This window comes from Ictalurus punctatus, chromosome 18 (assembly GCF_001660625.3).
Source record: "Ictalurus punctatus breed USDA103 chromosome 18, Coco_2.0, whole genome shotgun sequence".
NCBI classification, from domain to species: domain Eukaryota; kingdom Metazoa; phylum Chordata; class Actinopteri; order Siluriformes; family Ictaluridae; genus Ictalurus; species Ictalurus punctatus.
In genome coordinates, this window is record NC_030433.2 from 17,629,961 (window position 1) to 17,656,504 (window position 26,544).

Consider the following 26,544-nt stretch of genomic DNA (forward strand, 5'->3'; position numbering starts at 1 on the left):
ATAGTGTAGCTTTAAATATATTTAAGAGGAGCAGACTTCAAACATTGAACATTGATGTTTATTGTATTTGTTTACAAGGTGGAACAGGTTAATGGTTGTTTTTTGCATACAGTCTGTAAAATTAACTGAAAATATTACATTTAGTTTATCAGAAGGTAAATTAATGTGTCATGATTCACACTATGTTCCTAAATTCTGTCATAATTGACCAGCTCAGGTTTTCTCATGCCTACTTGTGTACTATATTGTGGCACATTGTTACCATCTCTTAAAAAATAAATAAATAAATAAATAAATAAAAAAAACAACCCTAAACTTCAACTGTGCTCCAAAATTTTTGACTGTGCTCCATTTTGTAATTATGTGCACAAGTGCTCCTAAAAGAAATTGTTACCATAGAGCCCTGCCTTCATGATAGAAACTAGAGTGTGGGTATATGTGGGTTTTACAGTAATCAGGCAAGCAGCAGGTCTAGCACGACAAAAAAATAAATACACATGAAAATAGCTGTGTGAACTACCATCTGCTTCACATCGATCAGATAACCCAAGACTAGAGATGACACCCATCTGATACCCAGCATTGGTATCAGGCTGATATCAGCAAAAAATGGTGGGTGGGATATCAGAGAAAAATTATAAATTTGAGGCGGCTGTAGCTCAGGTGGTAGGGCGGGTTGTCCACTAATCTTAGGATTGGCGGTTCGATTCCCGGCCCGCATGACTCCACGTACCAAAGTGTCCTTGCGCAAGACACTGAACCCCAAGTTGCTCTCGAGGGCAAGTTAGCGCCTTGCATGGCAGGTCCGTTACCATTTTGGGGTGTGTATGTCTGAATGGGTGAAAACACCGTGTAAAGCGCTTTGGATGGAAGCATTATATAAGTGCAGACCATTTACCATTCCTGTAACAAATGGAAAAGTTTTTGGAAAAGATTTCTTTTGAACTGGAAATGTTTACATATGAAGAGACTTGATTAGGGTGAGTTTGTTCGTCTGGGTTATTTATTTATTTATTTTCCCCCCAGCTCTTAGTTCCGGTCCAGAAATTTGATTGGTTAAGCGCAGTTCCAAGAGTGCTGATATTTAGTATAATAGCTCTGGGGCATTTCACTGTGTGTCTCACATCACTTCTCTGTGATTGCTACATAAAATTTGAATTTTAGTGATAATTCATTACATTAAAACCATTAGTACACGAACTATGGACTGTCGGTCAGTTTGTGTACTGGCATGGCAACAAGCAATGCTATGGCTTCTTTGGGAACTATTTTTGAAGCAATAAACAAATTAACAAAATATTTCGCCATATTGTGTCTGAAATGGCAGTTACTCTATTATTTTCTTATTAATAGAACTATTGTCTAAAAACTGTATCACACTGTCAATCTTGCTGTTGTACTGTACATAGCCAGTATTGCGTATAACAGCACTCTTGTTCATGTGATCTTGCTTAATTATATTTATACTTTATTATATTTGCAGTGAAAGTGAGATTGTTGTTGTTGTTGTTGTTATTATTATTATTATTATTATTATTATTATTATTATTATTATTAAAGCTATGTAGTTTTCCTATATAAGTGCCTCAGTTCATCAAAAATCATTTGAAAAGTTTTTTAAAGAAAACTGTCTGTTTGGCAATCTGTCAACACAAGGGCTCAGTATCAGAAAAGAGAAGTGCTGGTGTGAGCTCTACCCGAAACTACTGCTCCAGACTTGGACAAATTACCAAAAAGAGACCAATAATAGTAGTTCTCTTTTTATTCATATAGAGCATATGTTCCAGCCATAATGTCATGCATCTTTTAATAGCAAACATGTACAACACCTACACAGATAAAATACAAGTCTGTAAGTATAAAACTAAATATAAAGCCGTATTATAAAAATGTAAACTTCATACAGTTACACAAAAAAAAAAAAACGCATCTTGTATTTAACCCTTGTATTTTTCTGTTTGTCTGTTTTACTAATAACACAATTTATGGAGAATAAAAAAAGAAAAGAAATTTTGGTGTACTTGTTCAAACTCGCACAATATAGACAAACAATGACACTCCTTTCAAATTTGCAAGTTGTCTGCAAAGCTAGCTATGTTTGAGAGAATTTAGTGTAAACATTCATTTACTGCAGTTTTAGAAATGGTTGCATAATGCCTCCTTAATTGTGCCTTAAAAAAGAGTGGAAAATACACCAGACTACATCCATTCAGTTAGTCATAAATGTATACGGTAATGAATTCATTTTTGCTAACCAGTTTGTCCTGGTCCAGGATCTGGAGCGCGTGGCAGGGATACACCCTGGACAAGGTGCCAGACTATCACAAGGCATCACTGACGCACTCATTCACACACAGCAGTAATTTAGAGTAGCCAGTTCACCTTTTGGGAGGTGAGAGGAAACCCATATGGGCACAGGGAGAACATTGTGAAACTCCATAGAGGAAGTAATTTAAACTTATTTATCAGGGACCATGGAGTTGTACCTGCTCTACAAGCACACTGTCCTAGACTTGTGAATGTGTAACACAATTAGGCCAGCTCTGTTGAGTGCACTTAAAGGTTAGGCCACACTTTCAGTCTTTTATTTAACGGATTTGTTGGCTGTCTTGTAGAAAAAGACACCAAATGGATTAAAATATTATAGGAAAATGCTGAATCAGAGGTGTTGTACGATCTTATTCGGGAAGGGCAGGTGTGGATGGAGGATTTCATGCCAATCAGGCAGGAGCCACACCTGATTCCACCTGTTTTAATCAGTTGATCTTTGCCTTCAGTAGACTCAGGTGTGGCTTCTGATTGGTTGGAATGAAAACTGCACCCACACCGGCCCTTTCCGGATAAGATTGGACACCTCTGTCCCAAGGCTTGTATCTATATGTGAGCAACAGGCAATTAAAGAGAAAAAATGAAAGGTTGTAGTAACCAGGATTGTAGGCAAAATTGTTTGAGTTACGTAGCATTAATTCACAGAATTTTGCTTGACTCTTAACACAGACCTGTTTCAGATTGTCCACTTACTTGTTCTGATGGTGGTTCTCATCATGCGCCCCACTTTGAGAACCACTGCCATAACCGATAAGTATACAATCTACAATAGGTCCATGTTAAGAGTCTGTGAATTGTTCATTCAGATACAGAGGTGCAAATCACAACCCACTATTACAAGGCTGTTATATTTGTTATTCAATTATTATAGTTATTAGCCAGGTTGCCAAAATTCTGAAACACGTAGTCTATAAATACCATTTTGGTCCTAACGTGTTCTTTTCATTGAATGTTCAAGAATAAAAAGTAAGCATGTTATTGTACATATTTAATTAATGAGCTTAATATTTAAATAGTCAGATTATGTTCATAAAAAAAAACCTGTCTGGTATTTTACAGTTAAACAGCTCTTCGGCCTCAAGAAAGTTTCAGAACCCCAAGGTTAAGGTCTATGGCAATACATTCATATATAAATCATATGCAAGCAAGATTAAACTTCAGTTTGAGCTGAACAGATGGATGGCTTTAGTAAGACATGTATTTAATACGTGTATACAATAATACAATATAATGTCACGTTTTTATAAATTTGCTATAACCTCTTAGTTAACTTAATGTCTCAGTTTATTGGAAAAATTTAAACAAAGTGTTGGGTACTGGCATTTAAACACTTTTTTTTGTTTGTTTTGTTTTTTTAAACAAGTTCATTATGTAAAACCACATTGCTCTTGGATTTTTAAAATTAATAAATAAATGAACTGGCATAAGTTGATTTTGTAAAGATGCCCATGCCAACACAAGGAGGAAGCATTGCAAATAATTTAAAAATAACAACACATACACACACAATAATTCATTTTTCTTACAAATGTGTCATGTCGAAGTGTATACAGGAACATATTGTTCTCATCTACTTTGTTTGGAATAGAGACCTCTGCTTCCTCATACAGTAGATTCGTTAAATATTAACTTGGTTGTCAGAAACTGTGCCGTGTTCCCAGGAGGCTTGTCTGGATTATCGCAATGCTTCCTGCTGCTTCGTACAGCCAAAGACTTGCGCTTAATACAGTTCTGGATGGTTTCTGAGGTGAAATAATAAATAACAGGGTCGAAGCAGCAATTTGTCACCGCAATGCATAACGTAATGGGGTAAAGAGTCTTGACGATAGTCTCCACGGCGCAATTACTAATGGCTTCACTGCGGACCAGGCTATAAAAAACCAGATTAACATTATATGGGATGAAGCAAAAGCAGAAGACAAGCAAGTGCACAACAATCATGCGTAAGATCTTGGCCTTGTTCAGCTGCCCTTCGCTTTTAATAGTGTCCAGGTTTCTCAGCGTGCTCAAGATCATCATGGAGCAGAATAGGTTAATGAGAAGTGGGATCACGAACCCCACAGTCCCCATGACCAGCACCACACTGAATAGTTCGGATTTCCACTGCTTGTTGCTGAAGTTCTCAAAGCAGTAAGTGTTGTCTGTGGTGGTGTTTGTGTTTGACGTTTCCAGCTTAAACCCAACCGGCAAGCTGATCGAAAGCACGAGCAGCCAAACTGAACAGCAGGCGATTTTTGCACTTCTTCTGGTCCTTAGTGACCTGGAGGCGAACGGGTAAACGATGGCCAGAAAACGATCCGCACAGATGCAGGTCAGGAAAATCATGCTGCCATACATGTTCATGTAGAACAGCGACACAGAGATTTTGCAGAGCGTCTTCCCAAAAGGCCAGTTCTGCTTGTTGAGAAAGTAATAAATCCGAAACGGCAGACTGAGGACAAAAAACGTGTCGCATACGGCCAGGTTCAGCATATAGGTAGTGGTTTCATTCCTTTGCTTCAGCGTACAAATGAAGATGTACAAAGCCACGATGTTGAAGAGCAGTCCTAGGATGAAGACGATGCTGAACGCTGAGCTGTATAGAGTGTATTTAAATTCATCCTCTACAGAACAGTTCTCGCCATTACTATTGCTACTGTTTTGCATTGTCAGTTCAAAGATAATCTAAGAAATATGCATAGAGGTTACTTTTTATGACCCTGTAAATGTCTTTTTTGTAAAAAATTTTACATGTTACAATCCTGATGGGAGATTTGGAGACGTAGCATTGCTCAGCAGAATTATTTAATAAAAGAAATGAGTTCTTACAGCAGTTTTGATGATGCGATCCTGCATGTTACACTTCTGATCTTGTACACGTGCTCAACCACACATTTACAAGGCCCCTTGCATCTTGGTTTATAGGTTGTTGTTTTTTTGTTGTTTCCCTCCTTGTGGTCCAGTCAGCTGAAAATAACAGCAACATTGTCATATGTAGCATTTCAAATCATTCTTCTGCATTCCCCATTTGGAGATCCTTCATGTGTAAATTTTCAGCTGTCTTTTCTAATTTGGCTTCCTCTTCTTGATAACAAAAACCAATGTCTATTTAAGACCAAATTGCTTTTCTGATAATCTCCTGTTTTCGCTTTGTCTGTTACTGTGCCACAGCCAGAGGCACCTCGCTGCTGTTCATCCTGTCTGTGAATGTAGTAGTGTGCTCTCGGATCGACAGGCAGGCTAAAAAGGGAGGGGCTTCCTCACATTTCCCACCTCTCTGTCTTGCTGCGCACCCACACCTTTTTTTTATTTTTATTGTTTCGGTACCGTTTCCCATACACAGTAACTTCCTGTGTACCGTGGGAGACCCTTGTAAACTTCCGTCTGTGGTAACAAAATAGAGAAACGAGAGTGTGTATCAAATTCATTAAGTAATAATCGGGTCTACTGTAGGTTCCCTGAGCAGCATACGAACTCCCTTGAAGATTTCATTAACACTTTTGAATGCAGTGTTTAAGACACCAATATCATTTGGTGTTAAAAAAGAAATAAAAGCACACAGTAACTTTTGCTTTTCAGTGATATATTTGCCTCTAAAGAAATTGGTATACTTTGCTAATTGTAGACTATTCTGTACTGTACTTCAGTGTAGTGTAGTTTCACATCAACACATGTAAATGTTCAGATGGAAATGTGTCTGCACTTTAAATTAATGTGTCTGCATGTCTGCATGGATTCACATGTCCTTATGATGTACAGCAGTAGATGTTTTTAAGGATTTTGTTGAAGGAGGTCTTGTGAGTAAATATTCATTGCACCTTGTTTGTCTCGTAGGATTCTCTCCTGTTCGAGCTCCTGAGGCAGTCTCGTGAAGATGGTACCGGAGAGCAAGCGGAGCCTCCTGCAACGCTGAATCAGCCTCTACAGCACAATCACACGGCAGCTGATCTGTAAGTCCAACTCCTCTCCTCATGCGAGAGTGGGTCAGCTGTGCAAAATGAAAGCTCTTAGCACAGTAAAGAGTTGCTTCCTCTTTGCTCTGCTATATTGAGAGTTCCACCACACTGAACTTCTCAAAAGTGGCTTCTCCGGGGTTAGCTGAACCTATCAGGCACCCACAAGTCTGTCTTTTTGTCACGCATAGCACTGAGGTTATGGAAGTGCAATATTGCCAAATGCCCTCAAGGCAAAATTTCATGTTGAATTACATAAATTGGATAAAAACATATTGCAATAACAATACTTGGATTTTTCTGCCCAGCAATTTGACACAAATTGGAAAAAAAAAAATCCCACAGCAATAACAATGCTTGAATTATTTGCCTCTGTGATTCATTGGGTTTATATATTTTGATTGAAAACAAAATTTCAGAATTCAAAATTCAGTGCACACACACTCACCTTCCTAAAATACAGTTCCAAAATATTCAGTTGTTAAAAATACCATCTTCATTATTCGTCAGGTAATATTTCAGCACATTATTTTTCAACCTCACAAATTCAGACTGAAAAAAAGTCTCACATCCGGGTCTCACAGGAAGACCAGTGGATTGCCGATACTGTAACATGTTACTCTGGGCCGACCCCTAGTGGTGGGATTGTCCAGACAAGCCACGAGAAGATGAACCTAGCGGACTGGCATAAAGTTGGCTTGACGTTGGACGTTCTACATTTGCAGATGAAGGGGCTGTCTCTAAAGTTACATACAACATTGGTATACATGTTTCTAAATTCTATAGCATTCGAAGGGAATGACTTGGTCATAAAACCAACCGTAAAGTGTTCATCTAGGTGTCGGCTATAATGCACACCGTTTTATCAAAAAGCTAAAAGGTGTGAATCATACCCGACACCTACAGGAACACTTTCCAGTAGGTTTTGTGACTGTAAGTCATTCTCTTCAAACGTTATTGAGCTTTAAAATATGGTATATTTTGTGTCCATGTCCATACGGTATAAAAACATCACCATGTTTAGATATGATTTGACAGTTTATTTAATCAAAAATCTAAAAGGTCCGCATTATAGCTGACACCTAAATGAACACTTTCCAGTTGGTTGTGTGACTGTAAGAGTCATTCTCTTCAAATGCTATTGAAGTTAGAAACAGGTCCAGAGTCACTTCATCATTTCGCTTTAAAAAGTGCATGTTTCTGGTCATGAGTCATTGATACTAACACTGGTATCAGGTATCGGTTCAATAACATATTCATTTACTTCTGCTTGTAAAAAAAATGCTCCGATACGAACATCCAATACAGAATGGTACTATGTGACATAATGTGACCTATTGAGGTGAAGTTGCAACTTCAGTAATAAAAAACCACTGAAAATGCCCCTCAACTAGAAACTTAAACTTTTCAACTTGCAGTTCCTTTCCCATCTATGGAGTGACATCAATTCGACATAGCCACATACACTGTGAACAATGTAAAGTCCCTCTTCTCTCCCTTTAAATTAGTTTATAGCAGTATTCAACTTTGGTTGAATCTATAATGTTGCTAATAATGAAGCTCTGGTTTACTCCATGCCCAAGAGGCTTAAGGCAGTGCTGTAAAATAATGGTGGCCACACGAAATATTGACACTTTGGGCCCAATTTGGACATTTTCACTTAGGGGTGTACTCACTTTTGTTGCCAGCGGTTTAGACATTAATGGCTGTGTGTTGAGTTATTTTGAGGGGACAGCAAATTTACACTGTTACACAAGTTGTACACTCACTACTTTACATTGTAGCAAAGTGTCATTTCTTCAGTGTTGTTAAATGAAAAGATATAATCAAATATTTACAAAAATGTGAGGGGTGTGCTCACTTTTGTGATATACTCTATGTGAACCCCTAGGATTGCCAGTTAATTTGAAGGTGAAATTAGTCAGGTGTTTTCAATCAATGGGATGATAATCAGGTGTGAGTGAGCACCTGTTTTTTTTTTTTAAGAACAGGGATCTATCAGAGTCTGATCTTCACAACACATGTTTATGGAAGTGAATCATGGCGTGAACAAAGGAGATTTCTGAGGACCTTAGAAAAAGAGTTTTTAAGGCTCATCAGGCTGGAAAAGTTTACAAAACCATCTCTAAAGATTTTGGACTCCACCAATCCACAGTGTCGTGGAAAACAATCTTTTCAGCCTAACTCAAAAAACTTCAGAGACAGGGGGTTAGTAGATGTCAAAAAGTAAATAAACTTTATTGAAACAATAAATTGAGACAGTCTGCAGGAAGTCCTAATTATACATAGACAAACATGTCTTTATATACCTCTCTGAAGCAGTAAAATTATCTCTAGGCGAGGCATTCACCTTTTCTTTCTAGAAACAAACCAATCTCCATTGCCTTAACTAATTCTTCATATCCATATAATACCTTATATTTGCAGCGCATGCGTTGTCGGTAGTGTTTTCTTTAAAAGTTTTACCAGACCAGGATTTTTTACTTTGTCCCATAATTCACCCTATAGTCTCAGCCTGGTACCCTTCTTCCTGGAAGTCTCATCTTTTCTTTTGATACTGATTTGCAAGCTTAGAGGACTTTGTTTGGAAACCAAGTTCTGGTATGTGTCTAATTGCTTTTTTTTTTATTGCCATGGAGTGAGGCTGCTTTAGACAAACACAAGGTTCTTAATTTACTGCCATAGAGTGAAGCTGCTGTCAAGCACCATTGTATATTTGTAAAGGGGTCGTCTTGTGTATGAAAAATCACATCACTTTGAATATTTTAAATGACCAAATAAGCACAATCCTTTTGTAGCTTTCCATTTGTCCCATTTGCTCAAGAATCAAGCTCATCTTATAAATGAAATCACAGACAGACTGGAAGCTATGGTCAGTGTCATTAAACTTGCTGTTTGTCAAAGATTAAACTCAACAAGCTTCTGCTGCAAATTTGAATGTCACACATTGTAGACTCAAAGTTTGCCTGATGTTGTTTTATATCTGTTGATTGTGTGCTTCCTGTTTATACGATTAAGTTTATACTAAAATGGCGCTTCCTTGGCTTGAAAAGGTTGGAGTGGAAGAACTCTAGTGGTTTGTTCACAGCCCTGATATCAACCCGTCTGAACAACTTTGGGATTAATTTTAACACTGACTGCACCCCAGATCTCCTTGCCTGCCATCAGTGTCTGACCTCACTAATGCGCTTGTGGCTGAATGAGCAGAGTCCCACAGCCACACTTCAAAACCTAGCCTAAATAATTCCCAGAAGAGTGGAGGTTATAATAATCTCAAAGAGGAGCAAAATCAGGAATAGGATGTTTTAAAAAGCACATATGGTCAGTAATGGTGTGTAATGGTCAGATTTCCACAAACCTTTGGCCATATAGTGTTGAAAACTACTGCTTTTTGGTATAGGGATATTGCTGGGATATTTTTCAACTCCCAAGGGAAAATTTGCTAATTTTCTTACCAAAAACAGGATTTACCAGATTTCCTGTGTGTATGTTCTTATCCTCGGTTTTGTCTCTGTCTCAGATATCTGTCTCCTCCGCGTCCGAGTCGTCGAGTTGCAGCAGCAGCAGTAGTATCAGAGGCGGACATTCCAGCCCTGCCCCCGTCACAGCCCCCTGCCCCAGGCACCAAACAGCACCGCTCCAACTCCCTCAGCCTCTTCTATAAGAAATGTACGACAGCAGCTGATCTAGCGATATTTGTTGCCGGACACGACACACTTAAATTGTTCCATGCATGTTCCCATTAGTGCAGGGCTCATTTGCTTTGTTTGTAATTTTCTACATTTGTGATTTTTCCACTCAGCCATAATACAGACACTCGGCAATACTAAAGGTGGTCATTCCAAGCTGCAAATAAAAGAAAACCATCATCCTTATGACATAATTGTGATATGTGTCATTCCTCACCACTTTTACTGGCTTTTGTTGATTGTTGTTGTTGCCGCTCTTTTCTTTTTTTTGTGTGTAGTATACAGAATGGCATACCTGCGACTGAAAATGCTTTTCTCTCACCTTCTCACCTCTCACCCCGAGCTGGAGGCCATCATATGGACTCTGCTCCAGCACACACTCCAGAACGAGTATGAGCTAATGAAGGACAGACACCTAGACCAGGTATTAACATGCACTTCCTTTGACTTTGAGCATGTGTTGCAATCAATTTTAGTTAGTTAGTTAGTTACATTTATACAGTGCTTTTCTAGACACTCAAAGCGCATTACATAGTATTTTTCGTGTGTGGGTGGGGGGTCTTCTAAACCACTACTAGTGTGTAGCATCCACCTGGATGATGCGACGGCAGCCATAGTGCGCCAGAGCGTCCACCACACACCAGCTATTAATGGAGAGGAGAGAGTGATTGGGGATTATGGCCATGATAGAGATTAACAGATTAGAGTTTTTTTTATTACATTTTTTTTAAATCCATTTAAAAAATCAAAGCAATAAATAATCAGTTTTGGGTTCGTATGTGTATTAGAGCTCGCCAAGGATGTCCCAAATTCAATACTGAGGATTTGATCAGGATGTAATATCAGCACTGGCCTGAAACCCTCTATCTGCATTAGATTACCTCCACTGAGGTGTTTTATGCCATGAGTTTAATTCCTCAGGACAGAACGTACTGGAAGATGAGTCGTTCTGTTTGCTGAGCAGTTGGCTATATTAAATGGGTTTCACTAAATAATAAGCCTTGTGTATGAAAAGTTGTCTGGCTTTCCTGAAGCATCCAAATCTGTGTTAATATAAAGCACGTGTCCAGCTAAGAGTAGTCCTGGACTCTGTTCACCACATTAAAATGTCTCTCCATTTTGTCCTTAATTCGTTTAAAAGTCATTTATGAACCTTTCAGAACTGTGATTTCTGTGGGTTTCTAGTCAAACAGTTTTCTGATGCCTGAATCTTCTATAATGTTTAGATGCCTTGATGACTTTAGTTTCACTCGCATAATAACTTTCACCAACGTAGTGAATGACTTTTCATTTAAACTGAATAATTTTACTGACTACATGGTAAACACAGCCACAAATACATCTCACAGCTGGGTTCGTAAAAGTTGATGGATAAATCAAAGGTATCTTGACAATATCCTTGTGTTTCTAGCTGATGATGTCTGCCATGTACGCCATATGCAAGGTGAAGAATGTGGATTTGCGCTTCAAGACGATTGTCACTGCGTACAAAGAGCTTCCCAACACAAACCAGGAGGTCTGAACAACTGTTTTTATATTATGGATTTTTTTAAAAACATTAAAGAGACAATGAAATTGCTCATGACATTTTGCTTGTTCTCCATCAACCAGACTTTCAAGCGTGTGTTGATCAGAGACGGCCAATACGATTCCATCATTGTATTCTACAACCTGGTGTTTATGCAGAAGTTAAAGACTAACATCCTGCAGTACGCGTCTTCCCGGGTAATGCGCTTTGCTGCGTCGTGTCAAATCGTGTACTCTGATGTCCCCTGTTGGACAGAATTAATATTAGCAAAATGAAGTTGGATGCAGTTTCTGTTTCTGATGGTGGTGTCTGTTTTCTCCCAGCCTCCTCCACTTTCTCCCATTCCACATATTCCCCGGAGCCCGTACAATTATCCCAGCTCCCCCCTTAGAGTGCCTGGAGGGAACGTCTACATCTCCCCTTTAAAGAGCAGTCATTTGCCCCCAGCAGCCATGACACCCCGGTCCAGGTCAGTACTCTGTTAAACAGTAACTCTCTTACTTCATGGTTCTAGTGATGGAAATATATGAAACAGTTAAATAGATAAAAGGCATGCCCAGTTCATTGATAAATTCTAACCCTAACCCTTTTTTTTTGTTTGTTTGTTGTTGCAAATTGCTGTGTTATAAGAGCAAAAGAACATTACAGGGCATGCTGTTTATTGCATGCTGTAAATAATTAACTTGGGTGTGGAAACAGTGACACCGCATGTTTAATTATTCATTATGAAGACCTTCTGTGAGAAACGGCTGTCGTGTACAAATCAGGGATGTCACGATACCTTAAACATATCTTACGATACTATACTAGCCAAGGTACCACGATACAACATGATATTGTGTTTATTCATATTTAAAAAATGAACCAAATTTACAGAAGTACATAGATATAAATGAAAACAGACAAACCCAATTTTCCTCTGAATAATTTATTATTGAGAATGAATTACTGGCTGTTGAAAAAACTCAAGAACAATCATACAGTTGGCAAGCAACTAATTCCATCTGTTGTTCCCTACAGCACTGAAATCATTCAAATGGGAATTGTCCTCAGAGAACTAAGAATGAACACATCATTAGGAATAAATAACTGAATTTGGAAATAAACTCAAAATCATAACCATCTGGAAAATAATTAAAAAAAAAGGTTAACAGTGACGGTCAACGGAAAGCTTACATATCACTTATATAAAGCTTGAACAATTGGCATTGGCATTGGGATCGGGATCGACCGATCATGATGACAAGAAATCAGTAATCGGTATCTACTACAAAAATCCTGATCGGAGCATCCCAAATTTGTATTCTGCACAAGCAGTGGGATGTGTCATTTTAGCGAGAATAGTATTACCTGCCGCACATACGGCATTACTTACTATACTAGCGTATTGACGATACTACAGTTTAAAAAAAATAAATAAATAAAATACAGTGGCATCGGTGGTATTTTGAAGCTTTAGTATCGCGATACTACCATATTACCGTTATACCATGCAACCCTTGTACAAATCATGGGACAAGCCACAGAAAATAATAAACTCATGAGAACCCTGTACTGTGTTATTGCTAAAGCTTGGAACTTGTACCGTTCTTACAGGATCCTTGTATCCATTGGCGAATCATTTGGGGTGAGTCACTTTCATACTCCTTTTACTGCACGCTAAGGCTGGGAAATATGATACAATATACTTAGTGTTCCTATGCATTTTACAGTGAAATGATACGACATTAAAGAGTGTTTGTTTTACGGAGATCTACAGATTAGTGATGTGCTGAGACATGTTATATTATTTAGCCCTGTTTTATGTTTCCTCTTGTTTTACGTAGTGGCTATGAAAAGCACATACACTGGTGTACATGCACTTAGGGGCTACTAAACTTGGTCTTTATAACATTAGTGTGTTGATTTTAAATGAGTTCCTGTGCAGCTGTAAGTAAAGTGTGTTTCGTTGTTGCCATTGTGTTGGAATCCCTCCTTGTCAATGAACGATAGAACGACAGCATACTGGGTAAGGTTGTCTTTCACATAGGGTTGGTTGTAGACATTTTTTTCATCACCTAGCCATCATTTGTCTTGTGTTATATGTTAAGATGTTTTATCAGGTTTCATATATTGAAAGAAAGAAAGAACATAAAGAAAGCCTTTTTTTTTTTTTTTTTTTTGGGAAACATATACAATATAGTGCGAGAGGGTTAAGTGGTAAAGAGGGGGGCTGGGTCTTGAACCCTCACCTTCTGATCAGTAACCCAGAGCCTTAACTACTTATAGAAACATGCTGTAGTTGCTCCTCTTTATCTTCTCAGACTTTGCAGTGTGCTTTGCTCTGATTGCTGAAGCATTCCTGATCTTGATTCATATTTTGTATCTAAAAAAAAAAAAAAAAAAAACTTTGACTTGTGATTTATTTGTTCACCCTTAGTACACACTGTTACTGTTGAACTGCATTGTCTAAGCCTTTTCCTTCTCTGAAACAGACCTCTGACAAGTTCCAGAAGATCAATCAGATGGTCAGTAGCACAGATTGGCCCCTGAAGAGGAGGCTAGCCGGAGACTCCAACCCCAAACCCCTGAAGTGGTTACGTTTCGATGTGGATGGACAAGATGAGGCTGATGGGAGGTGGGGCCCCTCTTAATGTTTCAGCAGGACAAAAAGCTCATTTGTTTGTTGTAAATACTGCAGCATTTAAAAAAAAAAAATCCATAATCATGTGTGTGTGTTTTGTTTGTTTGTTGTTGTTGATGATGATCTTTTTTAAATTAAATTATTTTGTGCCTTTTACAGCAAATCAAGTGGCGAGTCTACACTGAACAAGAAGCTGGCTGAGATGCGTAAGTCCCTCCATGAGTGGAGCAATCATAAAGCCATTAGCTAGGCCATCAGCAAGTGAATGCTGTAACCGAAAAGCAAAAATCGCTTCAGTAGTATCGTAGTAGTTTCGTAGTACTAATCGTAGTAGTTTAGTGGTGGGATTTACAGTAGAGGTCATACGTTTACATATGCCTTGCAGAATCGGCAAAATATGAATAATTACAAAAGAAAGAGTAAATTTATAAAATAAATTAATTAAAAATAAATTAAAATTTAATTAAAAGTAAAAATAAATTTTTATTTAGTCCTCCCCTGAATGAGCTATTTCAAATAATCAGATGTTTACATGTAGTCCACAAGATACAATGCTAACTGAATTTACACAAATGAACCAGTTCAAAAGTTTACACACACTTGATTCCTTAATCCTGTGTGTTGTGACCTGGATGATCAACGACTGTGTTTATATGATAGTTGTTCATGAGTCCTTTGTTTGTCCTAAGCAATTGAACTGTCCACTGTTCTTAAAAAAAACTCCAGGTCCTGCACATTCTTTGCTTTTCCAGCATCTTCTGCATATTTGACCCCTTTCCAACAGCGACTATATGATGTTGCGATTCATCTTTTCACACTGAGGACAGTTGAGGGACTCGTACACAACTATTACAAAAGGTGAAAACAGTCACTGATGGTTAAGAAGGCAACACCATACATTAACATCCAGGGGGGTGTAAACTTTTGAATAGGATGATCGGTGTAAATTTGTCAATCATTTGTTTTTTTCATTTAGTGCTACCCTTCAGAAGCTAAATAAGATCTGTACATGTTCCCCAGAAGACGAAATAATAACAATTTACACCGATCATCCTGTTCAACAGTTTACACCCCCCGGCTCTTAATGACTCATGTTGCCTTCTTGAGAATCAGTGAATTTATTTTTTTCTCTGGTACACGAGAGAAGTAAAAACAGGTAACCATTAGCCTACATGTCCGCTATGCAACTATGAATAAAAACACTAACATCTCAGACACATAATCTTGTTCCAGGCACCTGGGCTGCTGATTTGTCCCCACCCGTTTTCTCTAACTGAGTTTACATTTGTTTGTGTCGGTTTTGCACTGTTCTCAGAAACGCTGAACTTCATTAACAAAGAACACTTTGTTCTGTCTTAGGTTCAGTTCAAAATCTAATGCAGGAACAGAAAATGAAGGAGGAGGCTGAGAAGGAAGACCCAGAACCCTGATGTGAACAAGTTGTTACTGTTCATTTGCAGTTTTACTAATTCCCTTTTTTTTTTTTTTTTTTTTTTAAATCAAATTCCCTTTGTATTTTTATTATATTTATATATTTTTTTTTTTACATATATATTTGAGTAAGTCAAAAGAGAAAATAAAAATCAGTAGGAATATCGCAGAAAGGTTTAGAGAAACCCAAAATTCAGGACACGTTTTTATTAGTCAGCTTCTGGTACTGTTGTAAAAACATTATTTATTTCATTATGCCTAATGAAATGAATAACACTACTGATAAGTCAGTCCTTTCATTAGGACGTGACTACTTAAAGTGCTGACAAATAAAACAAATATCATAATTTATACATTTTACAAAATGCTAATGTCTATCTGTGAGACTTGCAATAACATCTAGGCACCGTTTTATATATAAAAAAAATGATACAAAACATTTTTGTATAAAACTTGTTGATTTTTAGCTTTTGTTTTCGTTTGTCCTTTCACTTTTTTCCTGTGTTGTTCAAAAGGGCATCATGAAGCTCTGATCACGAAAGTTCTGCTTTTTTTTTTTTTCTTTTCTGTTTTTTTTTTTTTTTTTAAAAACAGATAACTGGCTAAACTTCATACAAGAAATCAGTGGTCAGTGCATTATGTTATGTGTAATGATAAATTTGAGCTGCATAATTGCATTTCTACAACATATACATCAATTACAACATGACACGCATAATGTAATAATCATTCATGTGCTCAGTGGGCACAGAATCGTTTTGAAATGGTCTTGCAATGTCTTGCACTCATATTCTTCAGTACCAGTTCCTTTTTTAAATTAGCATTTGGTTCTGTTGCAAACAATTGTAATTTATTTATTTTTGTATTCAAAAGCACTAATCAATACTTAAGTGTGTGTGTGTGGGGGGGGGTGGCTTCTGAAATGTCAGTCCTTTCATTAAGACTCATCTAAAAGAGCTGACGAATAAAACAAAACATAACAAAAACCTCTTCTCTTAAAGGAGAGATGGTATTCAGTTTTTAAAAAAGGATATATTTTTTCCGGAGTGGTTTTTGTGTGGTAGGGTTAACTGTGTCCGTGTTGGTTTTAAGAAATTAATGGCATGTGAATGCGTTTACATACTTGTGTATCTCTCTTTTTTTTTTTTTTTTTTTTTTTTTTTTTTTTTTTTTTTTTTTTTTTTATAAATATATTATTTGCTTCCTGAACAGAGCTTGTAATTTTTTTAAAAACATTTTTTTTTTCTATTGAAATGCTAGCTGTTAGTATTAGTTTGTACCGTTTTTGTATTAAGTATTTTATCTTAATAACTGACTTGAGATTGATTGCGCTTTATTAATATGTTCGACTGTCTTTTACGATCATCTTTTAGGAAAATAAAATGTAAAAGGACCGCACTGTGTGCTATGGGACGCGTTTGTGTCGAGTCATGCCGTGTCCGATCGAGCACATAACCGACGCTCCAAAACAGGAATATGGTTAAAATACAGAAGCAGAAGTATTTACACTGTGACTTTTGTTTTTAGTTAATATTGCAGTAATAACTCGTAAACATTATTATTTTAAATTGTTAGTTCCTCTTGGATGGCTGATTTTTATCGATTAACAAAGCATGAACATTTTTCTGCTTCAACCAGGCGTTCTCATTACCTCTGGATAAAACTGATTCATGGATCATTATGTTGGATCTCATTAAATAAGCTGCATGACTTGCAGGATAATGTGAAAGTTGGAAACTATGTGCTAAGCTAGTGTCCTCCACTAATATTGGCACCCTCGGTAAATATGAGCAAAGAAGGCTGTGAAAATTTGTCTTTCATTGTTTAACCTTTTGATCTTTTGTTCAAAACATTCGCAAGAATACTCTGCTCTCATGGATATCAAACAAATGCAAACACAACACCAGTTTATAAAATTATTATTATTTTTTTTGTTAAATATAGTTGTGCAACTATTGTTGGCACATTTTAGTCAATACTTCCCTTTGCCAAGATAGCAACTCTGAGCCATCTTGTCTAACCTGAACCCCATAGAGAATCTATATTCTTTATTCTAATATTATGAGTTTCGTAGTCTTAATCTTAGACCAGACATAAATCGGATACGCTTGGCTTTTATACTCATATGTATGAGCAAGCAACATACCCAAGGCTAGTTAAAGAAAACATAAGACAAAACACCTTGACATCGTCATGAGACCACGAGTATGCAAAAACCACCTTGAACTGATCTTAAACGATTGTATCATAATCAAGGAAAATAAGGGAAAGTATTTCACAAGGGCGATGTGTTTTGTCTTGCTCAGTGGCGCGTTGTAATGTTAGACGTGTTGTGTCACGTTGAGCTTGATTCTTTACACCGTTCACGGTAATAAGTGATTGAATCATGAGGATCTTCAGTGGTAAAGTGGTAGACGCGCAGATCTTCCGAAAAAATCTCCTGAACATTTCACATAATGAAAAGTCTTCCAATCCTAATCATTCAAATGTGTTATTTAACAAAGAATAAAGTATCATTGCTGTTAGACAGGGACTTGTAAGGCAGACGTTTCATATTTAAGAATGTACATAATAATTGATGAAGGTTTTGGTCAGGAGATTTAGCATTTTTGCAAGAAATCTCCAGTATCAGCGCTTTGTAACTGTCGGTGGTAAAGCTGTAACTTTTTAACTTTTCCAACTTCAAGACAGAACAATGAAGCTTGTGAGGGAGTGACTGTTTATAACTCTGATAACACATTATAACCGGAACTAAGTAACATTTTTAAATGTAACTATTGATGGATTAAAAATATGGTGTGTCGTTCTTTACTTTAAAAAAAAAAAAAAAAAGACTAATTGTTGATATTGCTGTGGTATAAGTGGAATGAAACACTTTTGGACATGCTGTAATAGAAAAATAATGTCTGTGTGGTGTGCTTACGCCTCATCACACCATCCTGTCATTGGTTATTCCTATAATAGCATGCCAACTATGACTGTACATCACTACTGAATATATGTAGAATATCTTGTGATAATTTGTGAAGACCCAGATCTGGTCACAGTCTTGTTCTTGGGATTTGAAAGAAAAGAAATGCACTGTTTGTTTTGGATGTTAGATGGAACTTATTTTTCTAAAACTGTACAAGAAAATGCCAGAACCTTCAGTGACATGACAGTACCGTGTCTTCTGATTGGAAAAAAAAGACAACCCTCCTGCCCACACATTGGTGTGCAGTTACATTAGATCTTTTGACAATATTTAGAAGCCCCCCCCCCCCCCCCCCCATGTCAAGTCACATGACCACATGCATTGCTTTTACAGCTACATAATTGTGAATGGTGACCTTTACAAGTAGAACAGGACTTTATATCACGTGAGCATATTACAATTATGTAACAGTGCACTACAAGAGATTTGTCATTATTATATCTCTGTAGTTATAATGCCGTCCTCTTTGACAGTGAGCGATTCGAGTCACCATATACTTGGTCAATCTGAAACCAAACATGCTTCTTTATGTGTTTTTTATCTTCAAACGTTCTGCGAGTTTCCTGTCTCACATCTCACATCTCACATACACGCGATGCTTTTTGAGGTCTCTCTTACTTGTAAGGGTTTTGGTGCTGATCCACATCCTGTTTTTCAGCATCCTTTTTATGCATACTTTTTAGGTTTTGGATGACAAAAAAAAAAACCTTCTGAATCATTAGAGGTTCTTGGAATCGATATACGTAAACGGAAATATAACACTATCTTATGGGGAGGGTTTAGAGTGCTTTAACTTGACAAGGCATGTAAATACATTTGCATCATGGTACTCAGGAAAGCTTTGAGCAACAGGACGTGAGAGATCAGTCAGACGCTTTGTGTTTTGATCAATAAAATAAATCCAGCTGCTCGTTTTTTTTTTTTTGTGAGATGATTGTAGTGTGAAGTAAATCTCTTGCATGTGAATACTGGTCTGAATTGCTCACAGCATGAAACGGTATTCAGGGCATGTCATTCAAATAGATACATGGTTGAGGTCATCATTTTCCGTGCGCCTTTCAGAATTTGCTAAATGTTCATTAAAAAAATTAAACAAGGGATCATAAAAATCTTTTTTTAAATGGTGTGGATTATTGCTGATCTAATCAATAATCCACACCAGTCTCTGTCTCATCACTTGAGGTAATGGTCATTGGATGCGTTAGCTCTTACATAAGAACACTGGAATGGAAATGACATTCCTAATTTTATTAGGTCATTTAAAACCGCTGCCGCCTATACAGTATCTTCGCACTTTTCTCTGTTTTGACGATGTAATGGTAAACATCACAGATGGTATCTCAGCACGAACTGAATTAAGAAGGATTTTGTCGGTTTCACTACAAATTCAATTGATTGGACATGATTTTAAAAGGTACATGCCTGTGTGTATAAGGTCCCACTGTTCACAGTGCGTATCGGACCAAAACCAAGCCATGAGGTCCAAGGAACTCTGTAGACCTGTAATCAAATTGTGTCAAGGTAGGCAGAGTGGCTAAACAGAAGTCTCTCTTAAGTAAGAGGCATGAACTTAAAAAGATCATGAGGAAAAGGATTCTATGGTCTGGTGGGACAAAAAATAGATTTTTTGGGGTTGAATGTCACACTACATTTGATTTAACTAAGAACAGCTCATGAAGCATGGTGGTGGAAGCATCATGCTATGAAGATGCTTCTCAGTGGCAGGGACAGGGAGAATTGAGGGAACAATGAAGACAAATAGAGAGAGGTTACTGTGTTGCAGAGTATACACAACCTCAGCCTGGGGCAGTGTTTCACGTTTCAGTGTGACAAAGACCTGAGGCATACAGCCAAGACAATACTAGAGTGGCTTTGGGACAAGTGTCTGAATGTCTTTGAGTTCCCTAGCCAAAGGCCAAACATTTGTGTAGAGACCTGAAGATAGTAGTCCACAGATGCTCCCCATCCAACGTGATTGTGCTTGAGAAGATCTGCCAGGAAAAATGGGATAAACCGCCGAATTGTAGATGTGCAAAGCTTGTAGAGGCTTAGCCAAGAAGATTCAAAGCTGTAAATGGTGCTAAAGGTGCTTCTACAAAGTAGTGATGTATAAAGGGTCTGAATATTGACCTAAATGAGAGATTTCAGTTTTTGATTTTTAATACGTTTGCAAAAATGTCTAAAAACCTGTTTTCACGTTGTCATTATGAGTATAAATTAATGGCAAAAGCACCCGAAATTTAATCCAATTGTGTGAAAACTGAAGCAATCTGAATACTGATCGCTTTCCGAACCCACTGTAGCTACCAAGACGTTACACAGTTGCATCTCCGTGTCTGCTCTCCCCTCTCTGCATGACATCTACACCAGGCGATGCACAATTTGTCTTTAGTTGAATAAATGGATACAGTAATATATCATCTGAGCAATAAATCTGCAGGGCTATTTTTCTGTAAGCAATACATGTCAAGAAACAGGAAATACTGGACAGAGATGTAAATAGTACTATCTATGGAATGAGGAACTTCCACCTTTTCAAAGAAAATCCCCCAAAACAACTCAATTTTAATAAGAGATTTTAAATGCAGTATATTTTTGTTTTGATTTTTGGTAGTAGGTATCTTTTGAATTTTGTTTCCTGGGGTTTCCCCCCCTTATTCCCGTACTCTGTGATTACAGAGAAAGAGGAGTGATTAGTTGGCACTGTGGGAAAATGCATGCCCCAACAAAACAATTTCTCTTCAGCCCGCCTTTGCTGTTCAGTCTCATGCAGCCTGTGTAGCTCTTATCACTTTTGGAGATGCAGTTTGAAACGTCTGCATTTCCCTCTACCTGACAGGTCTGCAGTTTCGAGTTGAAGCTGAAAAGGTAACTAATTCTTTGTTATATATTTCTATGGTACTATCTGAAATGACTGGATTGTGTTTCATTTATAAATCTCAGGATAGTGGCTTACTAAGTGCCTGAGAACTTGAATGTCTAGTGTGAATGTAAACTGAATTCTACCGTTTAATACTAAATGTGTTTAGAAGGTTACTGTAAAAAACTGGAAGTCTTGTGATATGTTTATTCTGATACTGTCTAGCTAATCTAAAATTCTTTCAGTTCTTTAATCTCCACAGAACTTAATTTCACACCTTCTTTATTGCTTTCACTACAGTTTAACGAGTAACTAATTAATAAGCCAATTTGATCTATAAAGCACATTTAAAACAAGAAAAGTTGACTAATAGTCTTGGACATACTGTAGTTAAGAGCAGATAAAACACGTATAAAGAAAAATAAACTGGAACTAATAAATAACAACAATAATCTGCATGGAAAAAAATAAATAAATAAAATGTATCTTGGCAAAAGATGATTTTTGTATATCCTTAAGACGCTAGGATAACTTGTAAGCCGCACATGATTTTGAAATATTCAAGTTTTGTAACAGAAAGGAAAATGGTTTTGTAAAGGAATACTCATCACTTGTAAAATAATCGCTGTTAAACTTATCTGCAGTGTATCTGTGATTACAATAGATGAGAATTTAACACATTTTTGTGTACTGAGACGAAAACAGAAAAGCCTTTTACTCCAAAATCATTCGTAATGCAAGTCAAAAGACAGTTTAGAAAATTTTCACCAATGAGCATTTAAAATATGTTAATATGTCACATAAAATCCTAACTGTAAACAAGGGAACGGCGGCACCATTGCATCTCTGTGGGTTTCCTCCATGTTCTCTGGTTTCTTCCCATCTCCCAAAACATGCCACTAGGTGGATTGGCTAAGATAAATTCCCTCTAGTTGTCAGTGTGTGTGTGTGTGTGTGTGTGTGTGTGTGTGTGTGTGTATGGTGCCATGAATAGACTGGAATCTTATCCAGGTGTATTCCTGCCTCACACCATGGATAAGGTCTAGTTCAATGGTCACCAACCCTGTTTTTGGAGATCTACCTTCTGGAAGACTTTTAGCTCCAACCATAATCGTACTCACCTGACCATCTAATTATTTCCTTAAGTTCCTGATCAGCTAAAACAGGTGTGTTAGATTTTTGTTGGAGATGAAACCTGCGGGAAGGTAGATCTCAAGGAAGAAGGTCGTTGACCACTGTTCTAGATCCAGCACAAGTCTAAAGTGGTTGCTGAAAGTGAGTGAGTGAGTGAGAGTAAAAACTTTCAAACAATAATATATTCAGAAATATACTGAAAAGTAGTTCTTATCTGTTTCTTTTGGGGTTTTTTTTTTTAGCCATGCACCAACAAATCCACTAATCCTGTAACCTATATACTCGAGTAACTTTGTCAAAACCACAAATTCTTCCTCTAATAACAGAGTGCCATGTCTGAACCCGCCAAATAAATCTATTCATAATAAATATGTTACAAAAATATCTGGCATAATCGCTTAGTGTCATTCCAATAACTGGCATTTATTAAATGTGCACCTATTATGGTTTTTCAAATATTACCTTTCATGTAGTGTGTTAGAGCTGTTTGTGAACTTAAAAAACATCTACAAAGCTCAAAAAAATCAAAGTGCACGACAAACGGAGTTATTGAGTCCAAAAAGAAGGAACCGATTCTGAACAGCTGAAATGAGTCGTTAATAATTCTACGTAGTACTAACCTACATAGGTTTGTAACAAAAAGCCCCGCCTCTGGTCTTCATTGTCTGTGGTAGACCAATCACAACAGACTAGGACATCTGACCAATCAGAGTAGAGTATGCTCTCTGAAAGGAGGAGTTTAGAATGAATCCTTTAGAGCAGATCATTTAACGAGTCGTTCGTGACACTGTGGAAAAAAAACGTAATGCTGCAGTTTAAATTATCTGGATTATTATTAAAGGTTTTTTTGACCTTGGATTCATGTAAATCTATTGTATGAGACCTTTAAAACAAAATTAGGCATGTTTCAAAACAATAATACGTGTACTTTAAGTAATTTTGCTGGCATGGTTTGGGTCCACTTCTCCTCTTAAACAGAAGCATGACTACAAATCAACACAAAGTTCTTCTTATCTTCTGATGAAACATTTCTATCCTGGTTGGAGTAGTCTTGTCCAGGATGACTCCACCCCCATGCACAGGGCATAAGGGTTCACTGAATGGTTTGATGAGGATGAAATTGATGTAAGTTATATGCTATGGCCTTTACAGTCACCAGATTTCAACTCAGTTGAATACCTATTGGAGATTTTTGGACTGGCATGTTAGACAGTACTCTACCACCATCATCAAAGTATCAACTTAGGGAATATCTTTCGGAAAATGGTGTTCATCGCTCCAGTACAATTGTAGAGATGTGTAGCATCAATGCCAACAGGTATTGAAGCTGTTCTCACAGCTTGTGGTGGCTTAACATTTTATTAACACACATTATATTGGTTTTTCCATTCATTTGTCACTCATCTATACTGTATATTATGTTGAAAATATTTTCTTAAATGTTTCTATATTTCCTTTACTGATGTTTGTTTTCCTTTCATGTCTTTCCACAAAATCTCTTTTTCCAAATCCTGGTCTCAAGAGGAGACATGATTTCCCCCAACTGCAGCATTAAGGATTTCAAGGAGTCCGTGTTCCCCACCGCCTACCTTCTCGTCTTTATTCTGGGTCTCGTAGGCCACTTGGTTTCCATGTACGTCTTCTTCAGAGTGTGGAGGAAGAAGAGGTATCTGACTACAGTCAACCAGTTCATGGTTAATCTACTGGTGTCGGATCTTATGCTGGTGTGCTCATTGCCCTTCAGGGCTTCTTACTACCTGTCTGGCTCTACTTGGATTTTTGGCCGGGTGGCCTGCAGGCTCCTATTCTACATCTTCTACCTGAACATGTACACATCTATCTACTTCTTGGTGTCCCTAAACATCATGCGGTATTTGGCACTGATTCAGCCATACCGTTATAAACACTTGCAAAAATGGTGTAACGGACACCTGGTTTGTCTGTTAATCTGGCTATTCGTGGCGCTGACCTCCAGTCCTTTGCTGCTTTTGAGACGGTACACAAATTCCAGCACAGACATAGCTCAACAATGCATGGAGCTACGAAACAGCAACCAAACCATCCAGCATTTAATCATTATGAACAATGCAACTCTGTCTGTGGGCTTTCTGCTGCCTTTGGTGTGCATCTTGTGGTGCTCCGTGTTTGTAGCCTATAGATTATGGAAGCCTGGTCCATCGCAGCGCAGAGTCGACATCTCGAGGAAAAAAGCCTTCGCTTTGGTCATCATCAGCCTCAGCTTCTTCATCATCTGCTTTTTGCCATATCATGTCATGCGGACAGTCTTTTTACACACGGAGTTGGATGTGAGCAATAACAATGCTGGCGACTCCTGTGAGACCCTCTGGCAAGTGCGTAAAGCCGCAGTGGTGACACTTTGTTTGTGTGTATCCCACAGCTGCCTGGATCCCATCCTGTTCTTTTTTGTCGGAGAAAATTTCAGAACTTTCTTCGCAAAGCTGCTGAGGAAAAAGAAAACATATACTGACAACAAAAAAAGGATCCAGAAGGGGGCAGAGTTGCAGAACCTGCAGAAATGAGACTCAATAACAACAGGAGAAGTTCAATTGCCTCATCGATTTGCATAGGACAGCTGCACATCAGAGGTGTTTTTGTTTTTGTTTTTTGGCTCAGTATCTGTGTTTATTTTTTACAGAATATTTGCAAGATTTAAATCATCATGTGTGATAAGTTATCATGTAACACTAAAGGTTATGTTCAAGAACTGTACCATCATCCAAACTTTCACTAATGTATTTGCCAGGTTATAAAAATCTCATTTATATTGATGCTTATAAAACATTTCTTTATTGACAAACTATTATTACATAAAATGCTGTATATATGCTTAACATATTGGAATGTAGGAACAAATATTCATACTGGAAACCTGGAATTTTTTATAATTTTTTTTTAACCTTTTTCTGGAGAAATGCTTAATAAGTGAAATAAAGAAAAATAATTCATATTTAAATTGTCAACATAAATTCACAGCACATTTGCCTCACACTTCCGGGGTTGGGGGTTTGAATCCCACCTCTGCCCTGTGTGTGCGGAGTTTACATGTTCTCCCTGAACCTGTGGGGGTTTCCTCCGGGTACTCTGGTTTCCTCCTCAGTCCAAAGAAATGCGCTGTAATCAGATTGGCATCTCTAAATTGTCTGTAGTGTGTGAATGTGTGTGTGTGATTGTGCTGTAGTGGCAGGCTCCCCGTGACCCTGTGTAGGATAAGCGACAAGGGTGTTAGCTGACAAGACTGTTAGTCTTCTGGGGCTGAACCCAGGTTCTTCTCCATCACAAAAAAAAAATTCAAAATATGCTTCTAAATAAACTGTTTTTTTCTTGCACGTGACAGCTAATTTCTTAAAATGTGAAACAATTTGACAAATCATAAAATTTCATATCATCACTGTGTGCAGGACTACCAGACTGATAAAATATATAAAACATTTTGCCTATCTAACACGAGACTAGGCCAGTTTGGTGTCGCTAGCCAAGCGTACCCACAACTAAGCTATCATTGTAGAGGTTTAGCTGCTACAGTGTCATGCAAAGTAAGTGAGTTGTTCTTATGCTGTGCTCATATCAATATCACATAAACTGGAACTCATATAGACATTTACACACCTTGTTTTCCTGCTCAGCATGGAAAGAGGATATTAGTGTTTCAGTTTCAACCCCTTTACTAACTGACTGTGTGAGCGTTTGGCAGGACTGAGACTGACAGCCAAAAAGACACCAGTATTTACATGTATTTTCCTGTAAACCCTGTCTCATTGGTCTTATCTCCGTTCACTGAGGATAAATTACAACACTCCGATCAGTGGAGATACAAAATGACAACACCGCCGTCGTCTTTTACTGACGTTCAGTTACACAGTTACAAACTGTACAAAGTGGAAAGTTATTCAGGGCTAAATAAAAAATCTTTGGATCTTATAGTTTATCTTTGCAGCCCTGAATGCCCAGGCCAGGTTACACCTGGATGGATGGATATCTTAATCTATTAATTACTGATAACAGTTCTTACTACCACAAATTGTCT

At 37.6% G+C, this 26,544-nt stretch overlaps 3 protein-coding genes across 3 annotated transcripts in view; 2 read left to right on the forward strand and 1 right to left on the reverse strand.

Moving 5' to 3' along the window:
• Window positions 1-16,944, forward strand: part of rb1 (retinoblastoma 1) — a 44,677-nt gene extending 27,733 nt beyond the window's left edge. Inside the window, exons 18-27 of the mRNA XM_017493111.3 lie at window positions 6,142-6,257; window positions 9,781-9,929; window positions 10,228-10,373; window positions 11,361-11,465; window positions 11,561-11,674; window positions 11,801-11,946; window positions 13,074-13,104; window positions 13,952-14,094; window positions 14,260-14,306; window positions 15,460-16,944. Coding sequence (XP_017348600.1) covers window positions 6,142-6,257; window positions 9,781-9,929; window positions 10,228-10,373; window positions 11,361-11,465; window positions 11,561-11,674; window positions 11,801-11,946; window positions 13,074-13,104; window positions 13,952-14,094; window positions 14,260-14,306; window positions 15,460-15,530 — 1,068 coding nt within the window. The 3' untranslated portion in view covers window positions 15,531-16,944. The remainder of the gene's footprint in view (window positions 1-6,141; window positions 6,258-9,780; window positions 9,930-10,227; window positions 10,374-11,360; window positions 11,466-11,560; window positions 11,675-11,800; window positions 11,947-13,073; window positions 13,105-13,951; window positions 14,095-14,259; window positions 14,307-15,459) is intronic.
• On the reverse strand, window positions 1,745-5,980 carry LOC108279126 (lysophosphatidic acid receptor 6). Its single transcript, XM_017493116.3, has one exon. It carries the CDS (start codon window positions 4,972-4,974, stop codon window positions 3,931-3,933), a length of 1,044 nt encoding a protein of 347 aa, XP_017348605.2. The 5' UTR covers window positions 4,975-5,980; the 3' UTR covers window positions 1,745-3,930.
• Window positions 16,945-21,197: 4,253 nt separating the features above from the next.
• Window positions 21,198-25,467, forward strand: cysltr2a (cysteinyl leukotriene receptor 2a). The gene is made up of 2 exons (XM_017492249.3): window positions 21,198-21,373; window positions 24,022-25,467. Exon 2 carries the CDS (start codon window positions 24,029-24,031, stop codon window positions 25,037-25,039), a length of 1,011 nt encoding a protein of 336 aa, XP_017347738.1. The 5' UTR covers window positions 21,198-21,373; window positions 24,022-24,028; the 3' UTR covers window positions 25,040-25,467.
• The last annotated feature ends 1,077 nt before the right edge of the window (window positions 25,468-26,544 follow it).

Bases quoted from the DNA above. Each gene is read 5' to 3' on its own strand.
- LOC108279126 (XM_017493116.3), bottom strand. From the start codon at position 4,974: ATGCAAAACAGTAGCAATAGTAATGGCGAGAACTGTTCTGTAGAGGAT.
- cysltr2a (XM_017492249.3), top strand. From the start codon at position 24,029: ATGATTTCCCCCAACTGCAGCATTAAGGATTTCAAGGAGTCCGTGTTC.